Source organism: Terrapene carolina, unplaced genomic scaffold (assembly GCF_002925995.2).
Source record: "Terrapene carolina triunguis isolate 2854851 unplaced genomic scaffold, T_m_triunguis-2.0 Scaffold68, whole genome shotgun sequence".
NCBI classification, from domain to species: Eukaryota; Metazoa; Chordata; order Testudines; family Emydidae; genus Terrapene; species Terrapene triunguis.
In genome coordinates this window covers 59,082,979-59,091,834 of record NW_020664419.1, presented here as the reverse complement: position 1 = coordinate 59,091,834, position 8,856 = coordinate 59,082,979, and the positions used below count along the sequence as shown (strand labels likewise).

General features: G+C 39.6%; 1 protein-coding gene across 1 annotated transcript in view; it reads left to right on the top strand.

Moving 5' to 3' along the window:
* The window catches only part of CPM (carboxypeptidase M), an 83,367-nt gene that overhangs the window by 50,700 nt on the left and 23,811 nt on the right, over nucleotides 1-8,856 (top strand). Inside the window, exon 3 of the mRNA XM_024198228.3 lies at nucleotides 4,942-5,039. Coding sequence (XP_024053996.2) covers nucleotides 4,942-5,039 — 98 coding nt within the window. The remainder of the gene's footprint in view (nucleotides 1-4,941; nucleotides 5,040-8,856) is intronic.

Sequence of the window (8,856 nt, the reverse complement as noted above, 5' to 3'; positions counted from 1 at the left end):
AAAAAAAAAAAAAAGCTATAAATGTAATGTCTTCATTATATTCTTTTTTCAGCAAGAGTCCAAAAAGACTGAATATCTTGGAAAACATAGAAGATACACTGGGACTGAAGTTCAAATTAGTCCAACCTGGGAAAACCCGCTGGCTTTCTCATGAGCGATCCTTGGCTGTTGTTTTAAAATTACTCCAGCCATTATTACTGGCTTTGGAAAGTATCTACCAAGATGGGATGGATCTAAGTAGTGAGGCTGGTGGATTACTTTTGCTACTACGTTCAGAGAAGACTATTGCCATTTTCTCTCTTGTAAGTCTACTGTTGAAACCACTTGGGTCATTAAACAATGCCATCCAGGCATCTGCTACAACAGTAGTAGATCTTTTGTCCAGCAATAGAAGCTCCATTTGGATCAGAGAGCTATCCATTGAAAAAGTACTGGAAGAAGCAAAGACTTCAGTCCAGAAGTTGACTAATGAAGGCATTTATATTAAATCCTTAAGTAAAGAGGACAAGAAGTGTTTAAGACAGCTGAAAAAGTACACAGACTTGATTCTTAAAAATCTACAACAGTGACTTATACATTCTACTCAACCTCTACGTAGCTTTTATAGGTCCCTGTCCTATAAAACACCGTCAGTTGAGTGGAGTGAGGCACTACCAGCAATGGGGCTGCCATGTGCTCAGGACAGAATAGAGAATTTGAACACAGAGTGGAATATCACATGATGAATGAATGAAGATTTGACTTCAACTTCTTTTTTATCATCACTAGTGGCTTGACCCAATCTTTATGCTATGTTTCCTGGGATGAAAGAAGTAGGAATTCATCTCTTGCTACTCCCAGTCACAACAGCTACAATTGAGTGTTCTTTTGCCTCATTGAATTTTGTGTTCTGAAAGAAGTTAACTTCTGCCTGATCATGTGAATGATCTAATGAGCATATCAATTGACAGAATGGAAGTATCGGACACACGAGAAGCCACCAAAGATGAACGCACTGCATTCAAGAAGTTCATTAACAGAGTTGTGCAAAATTATAACAAGCATCCAAGAAGGCTGTAGATGTTGTGCTTCATAGAAGGCTTGAGTAGCCAACTTTAATTTGTGTGATGATTTTAAAACATGAGTTAAATCTAATAAAATGGTCATTAAACATTTTTCATTTTTTACTATGGTGCCATAGAGCCCACCTTCACCCTCATCGGCCCTGACCGCCCCTACCCCCCCCTCCCTGTAAATTCAAACACTCCCCCTAATTTCAATTCCTGGAGGGAAACACTAGTGCTGAAGCTAGCCAGTAAGACATGCTGAGGAGAGGGGTGGGGCTTAAGTCCCACCCACCTCAGGGAGTTAGGCCTCATCTACACCTAAACATTAGATGACCTAGCTACAGCCCTTAGAGGTGTGAAAAATTTCATGCCCAGTGTGACAGTTAGGTTGACCTAACCCCGACTGTAGATGCAGCTAGGTTGATAAAAGAATTCTTCCATTAACCTAACTACCACCTCTTGAGGAGATGGATTAATTACAGCAATGGAAAAACCCCTTCTGTTGATGTAGGAAGCATCTAAACTACAGCTACAGCAGTGCAGCACTAGTGCAGACATACCTTTTAGTTTCCTAACTCTTGGCTGTGTGGAGTAAGTGCCTCCCTCTATTTGGGATTCACAACTGAACTCTCTCTCAGAGTAGGTAGACTCATGGATACCCACAAGAGGTCATCATCTTAGTTTTTATTTAAACTTGATTGCACAACTCTAAGCACTGTGATTTTTAAAAAAAATCCCAAGAGTTTACCAATGTTTGGATTACAGTAGTTCCTATAGGCCTCTACCAGGTACTAGATGCGGTACAATAATTGTTAGAGAATAGTCCCTGCCTTGATGAGCTTGTTAGTTTAAGCTGTTCCCAGTCAAGAATTCCATAATACCTTGACATTGTGCACTCAAAGTATTATTTGGTCCCATGTGCACATGGCTTAATGCGTAGTCCTGTTATCTGGACTGCATGTGCCGCACCAGGATTTCACCTTGGAATAAAAGTAGCATCTTTGCAGGAGATGATGTTTCCAGGCTTGAGACTTTCTACTACAGCAAGTTTGTCTTTGTGTTTTGAAAGAAGGGATGTGCTTTAAAAGTTTAGTTATTTCATACACCTCTACCCCGATATAACGCTGTCCTCAGGAGTCAAAAAATCTTACCGCGTTATAGGTGAAACCGCGTTGTATCGAACTTGCTTTGATCCACCGGAGTGCGCAGCCCCGCCCCCCCAGAGCGCTGTTTTACCGCGTTATATCCAAATTCGTGTTATGTTGGGTCGCGTTGTATTGGGGTAGAGATGTATTTTGGGTTTCTCCCTTCTGTAACCTGCCTGTGAACTTTTAAAATAAACAGTTCAGTTAATAACTTGTGTATGGAACAGAAGTGGATGTGTCAAAGCTGAGTAAAGTGTATTTTAAAAATCCTGTTTTAAAGTTTTGCATCCTATAGCAAATACTGCTTTTCTAGATTTTAGGCTGAGTAGTAACGGGTCAAGCCCCAGCTACATCAAAGACTAAATTTTGATCTATGAACCACCATGAGGGCTATGCTTCCCTGGGACAATGCAGATCACAAAGATGTGAGAGATGAGGAGAAGGCATTCTCTGGCAAGGGGATCCAGCTGTGAAACAATCTTTCAGAGGTGATCCAGTGAGTCCAGAGTCAGCCCATCTTTAAGAAATGTTGCAAAACCTTCCTCTTTGCAAAAGCCTTCCATCGTAAATGGTTCTGACAATCTAAATATCACTTTTATTTCCAAACCCCTACCAACTCCCCTTCTTTCTTTTCCCCCAACAAACATCCTATCCCAAGCAGAGTTTGACAAAAAGGGATATGTGCTGGAAACTCCATTAAGTCCACTAGGGACTTCACTATTGCTATAGATTTTACACAGAAGGCACTGAGATACTATGATTTATTGGTGGGCATGTGGCGGACAGCTTCTGAGAACTCGGCCAGAGTGAGAGGCAACTCTAGCCGGTCTCGGTCGCCCGCGCTGACCGTCGGGAATCTGTCCCAGAGCACTCTGCGGGCACTATGATGGTGGGCAGCAGTATAAAACCCTCAGATAGATAATAGATTTGCATGCTGTTACTATCTCTTGTCTTCCTTATCAAGAATCATCAGATTCTGCTACTCTTCCTCACATTTAGTTACTTATTCTGAAGGTAGTTCCACTGACTTCAGTGGGACTACTTGTATGGTAAGGTATTATTGCTAACTGCGAGTAAGGGTGGCACATACTGGGCTTAAATAGATCTGGCTGAACGATACTAACCAAATGCAAATTTTGGTGAATTCTGGTTTGTTTTTTATTGGGTTGGGGAGGGTTTTTTGGGGGGGGGGGGAGAGGGAGGAGAGGAGAGGGAGAGAGATTGTATACTAAAATATTCCCAAAGAAGCCTTGTTGTTTGCAAAGCAGTTTGGTATTGAGTGAATGTCACCCATGGTTGGCTCAGAGTATTTGGTATTCGAACTCACGGACTGATCAGCCAAGTATTTAAAGTATGGAATAAACTCATTTGATTTCTTCAAATGAATCATGCAGACCAGTTTTGAAGATTCACAAATGTAAAGTGGCTCTAATATGGTAAAACAGAAGCTCTACTAGTCACAAAAAGAAGTCCGATTTAGGGCTAAATGTGTATGTGCATCAGAGTGGTCCATTACATGTGGTCTGCTTTTGGTTTAAAAAAATTGATACGTTTAAAAAAAGATTGGAAAAAGCAGGCCCACAGATCCACTAGGTAAGGCAGATGGGTGACCAGATAGCAAGTGTAAAAATTCAGGACAGGGGGTGGGGGGTAATAGGTGCCTATATAAGAAAAAGCCCCCAAAATCGGGACATCTGGTCACTCTGTAAGGCAGTGTTTTCTGTTAGTATGTACCTTTATTTTTGCTATATTGCAATCCTTTGTATAGAATAGCTACAGATTAGTAATGTTTCAATATATTATGCTTTTAAAAAGGATAATATAGGCTTCCTGTTTTTCTTTAACATTTACAATTTTGACATGCTGCTAATTAGAACAGACACCTACTAGGTCCGTTTATTTACATGTACAAGACGAGTCTTGTCTCCATCCATTAGCTTATTTTACACAGAGTAATGGGTGCTTTGGTTGTGAGTTAGTTCCAGGGTCCACTAGGAAGAATATTAATTTCAGCAAATCTATTTTTCCCTTTAACTCTCCCCTTTCAATGAAAGATAAGATGGTAGCTTTGAATAGTGGCAGAGTATCCTAATTCACTTCCTAAATCTGATCACATTGTAGCAGCCAATTTAAATTTGATAATCTAAGGCCTAATCCTGCAGTGAGACTACTCCCATGAGGAAAGGTGGCAAGACGGGTCCCCAACAACAACAAAAGCTATTGCTATAGATAATACATTATAGTTAACTTTATTTGTATGACTCCTTATCCCTGTTCACCTCAGAGAAATTTTGTTATAGTTATTCCAGTGTCTCCAGATGTCTCACCAACAATTCATTACTGTATTTTATTTTGCAAGTTGATGCTCCTACTTTACTTGGTGTTGGAATATTTTGCCTGTTCTTGAGGAAACTGTTTTCTTTTGTTTCCCTGTCGCTTAGTAGCAGATTTGTGTGTGTGTGTGTGTGTGTGTGTGTGTGTGTGTGTGTGTGTTTTCCCCCCAGATGCTCTATCTCTTATTCAATAAACTTGAATTTAAAAGAATATCTTAGAAAACTGTCTAGCTTGAAGACTGGAATATTATACAAAAATACTTCAGTACATTTTTTAACTTGGGCTTTGAAGACAAAATACAGTTCTGAAGTTTATTTTAAAAAAATCTACTATATTATGCTATACGGAGGGTAGGCTGGTCAAAAAGTTTGTATTATTTGACACTTAAAATTTCTTTTCCCCTTCCCCTCTTAAAGGTAGAGACCTGTGGGTTCTTGTTGTGGGAAGGTTTCCAACCCAACATACCATTGGCATACCAGAGTTCAAGTATATTGCTAATATGCATGGGGATGAGGTACGTCTACAATTTCAATTTTTGCAATGTCATTTATAGCAAAACATTTACCAGGGATCTTAAAAGGAATTTTGCTTATGCTCATATTGCTAATTATTGGGGTTTACTGTACCCCTCCAGTTTCTCCCAAATTCTAAAAGGTGACCTACAAAGGACTTGAAATGGGCTTATGCCCTTTGTGCCTGTTTGAAAAGGCCTGAAATGTTTAAATTTATTTGTTTTTCTTCAATCTAAGAAATCTCAAGTCTGATCTTTCCTGGGTTTGGTGGAGGATCTCTGGAAGGTCTCAGGTGTTTGTGTGAGCTCTTAAGTTAATTGAAGGAATGTGTATTAATTTTTAACAAGAAGACTTCCTTTCTCCAAAATTTGTCAACAAAACATTCAAAAAAGCTTTTGAACAGTCAGACTAAAAATCTTTCCCTTTTAATAGCACAACTTTCCCTCCCTTGGGTCTGTGATACTGCCATTTTCATTAGTTCACCAGTCTTTTTCCACCCCAGAAAAGACCTGAATTTCTAATGTAAATAAGCATTTATTTTTTGAGGAAAAACAAATCATTTAGGCTTCCTTCATATATCAAAACGAGAACAAGCTTTCTCTTTTCTCCATTACAGATCACCTGTAAGGTCCACTAGAGAGAAAGCACATTAAACATTCAATGTATGGTATATGGACCTCATGCAGAATGTCCACAATAGCTAAATGTAAGGTTGCAGAGTTCAGCACTTTACACAGAGCACATTAGACTTCCTCTTGCATCAGTTGATACCTGTTTGAGATGTCAGACATGGAGTAAACTTTACATGTCCCCTTTCTGGATAATGCCCTGAGACCCTAGCATAACTTGGAATGAGTCTCAAATGTAACAACCTTTCTAGGAAAGTACTACAGCTTTATCAGTGATATTAGGTACAAGCCAGTGAGTCCAAAAATGAGTGATGATTGCCCTATCTAGTGCCAGCTGGCTTACTTTTGAAGACAGACTCTGCGTTAGTACCCTTCACTAAAATGCATCACCTAATGTAGCTGAGATCAGTTTATTAATACAAAACAGAAACTTGCAGACATCAGCGCATTGTGGAAATAATGTCTTTATTGAAGATACATTGGCTACTACTGTAATCCCATTGTGCAATATCCACTGTACCTGTGAGCACAGATTTCATTTTTTCACTTTTCTGATTTCTCCTTTCTTCAAATATTTTATCCATTTCTTACTCAAGTCCCTTTTAAAACAAAAGCTATAGCTACTTTTAATAGGCATGTACAAGATGCCTTAAATTTTACCTCAAAACCGACTATATCTGACTGATGTAGACTCCCAATATGAGAGGGAGTTCTTGGCAATAATTCTGTAGAATAGCAGCAAAATTCCATACTATACATTCTTGAAATCTAGAAAGAAATATAGATTATATAGCACAAGCTTCCTACTCCTAAAGAATAGCACAAGCTATGCTAGAACAATATTGTGGATGAATTTATTGTGGCACCAGGTGACCTCATCATGGACCAGGCCCCCATTGTGCTAGGTGCCATACAAACAGAACAAAAACAGTCCATGCCCCCAAAAGCTTACAGAGGTAATTATGACACTGACCTATGACAAATTTTCCCCTAGTTAAACTAGTTTCTTGCATTGTTTGTTAGAATACACAGACTTTGTTCTTTGGGCACTGGTTAGCTAAGCTCAATGCATTGCTCAGAATCTCACTATGTGACTGAGTGGACAGAGATAAAGGGTGACACTATGACAGGCTTGTTTGTGGGGGAGTAGTCCTTGACCTGCACAGTGCATTAGCTCAGTTGCCCATCAGCTCCTTCTAACAACCAGTTTCAATCAAATCCTCAAGACGCTGGAACAGCACTCTAGTGCATGTGTAAAAAACAATTGGGAAGCTGGGAGAGATCCTGGAAACAGGGCTGTTCCTGCTTTCCAGGGACACATGGTCACCTTTAGGTCCATGTTCTGTGTATGGAATTAACATGTGTAAAGTTGACATTTGGTTTTTCTCTCTGGCCATAAACAGATTTTTATAGTACAGGAAGCTAAGTCCTATACAGCAAAACATCAGGGAGTTTGAACGTTCATTCACATAATCTAAAATTCTGCTGAGCTAGTCCCCTGGTGGGGTATTAAACCTCCCCTTTAATATATTCAACTTCCCCTTTAACATATTAAGCCAATAAGTGTTGTGTTACGTGTACAGCATGCATTGACTTGATTTATTTAGGCTAGCAACTATTACAATGAAGCTGTATATTCAGCATTTGCCTGCTGTATTGCATACCTGATATGTATTGTATATCCCCCTGAGGAGCCAGCTGTCAACAACAAAGAGTTTTAGAAGGACAGTGTTCACACAGGTAAAGCTAAAATTGGACCTACTTATTTTGTTTGGAATGTTGTGTATTACAGTGGAGACCCTGCTCATAAGAATGGAGATGATCTGTGATGTGTTTGAGTTGCATGCAGTCCATCCATATCTGCAGCTGGAAGAAAAACACAACATGCTGTGGTTTTGGAAGGTTGCCAACAGAGGAGTTGACATCTTAATGTTGTAGCCCCTGTTCTGGAGAGCAGATAGATTTGTTTGTTTTTCAGAATCAGGACAGTAAAGTCATTTTTAGAATAGGTTAAATTCTTTTAATAGAGACATAACCAAGTCATGTTAATAGTTTGTTTTATACTCTCCACTGTGGTGTGTTTAGAGACCAGAACAAATTTTCATTCTGTTTGGCATAGCCTCATGTCCCTGGGCCTGAATGGAGCTCAAATCAACAATGTTAAAGTTATTGTTTTTTATCACTGTTCGCTCAGGTCAGATTAGAATTGATCAGAACAGTTTTGATTAAATGAAGTTTTGACAAAATATGCTGTTTCAAAGCCAAAAGGTTGTGTGGAGACTGATCTGTTTCTATGAAGTTTTCATCAGGAAGGTTAAGTAAGAGACTCATTCTCTGGTTGGAGATACGGTATTGGCCTGGGATGTGGGAGACCCAGGTTCAAGGCCCTGCTTTGCCTGATCCAGAGTGATCTGGAATGAAAAACTGCATTGAAAAGCAGGGACTGGAACATGAGTCTCTCCCACCCTTGGTCACTGTTCTAACCATCATGTGTCTCACACACACCCCCCAAATACACACCCTTCTGAATTAAAAAGTTTTCAGGTTTTGATCCAAAGCTAGCCATTTCAATAATTCCATTTTCACAAAAACATTTGAAAAGATTTGTTTTTGTTGCAATGCAGAATGAAAACAAATTTTGAAACCTCAACCATTGCTAGGGTGACCAGACAGCAAGTGTGAAAAATCAGGACAGGGGGTGGGAGATAATAGGAGCCTATATAAGAAAAAGCCCCAAATATCGGGACTGTCCCTATAAAATCGGGACATCTGGTCACCCTAACCATTGCTGTGCAGTGGAATTGCTGTTCTCCAGCCAGCTCTAATGACTTAAGCCCCATTTGCACAACTAAACTAGAGATCCCAGTTACACCACAGTATGCAGCTTCCCCCATAGTTTCATTAAAACTTCTAAGTGTTACCTACTTGGACATTTCTATCCCATTCACCAGTTAATCTGAACAGTTGGCTCTCCTAACTTTGTTATAGCTATCAAGTTGCCTGGGCCTCAGGAGAAAGCTCCCCCTTCCCCATTATCTTATTACAACTCACAATAGTTTTCCTTTAATTACAGCTATCTTATCTTTTTTCTGTTGCAAAAAACTGGGCCCATGATCACTGTTGAACTAGCCTAAGTGAAGGAACGTATCTATCATGTTGACTTCTTGTGACATCACAAAACTTTAACCTC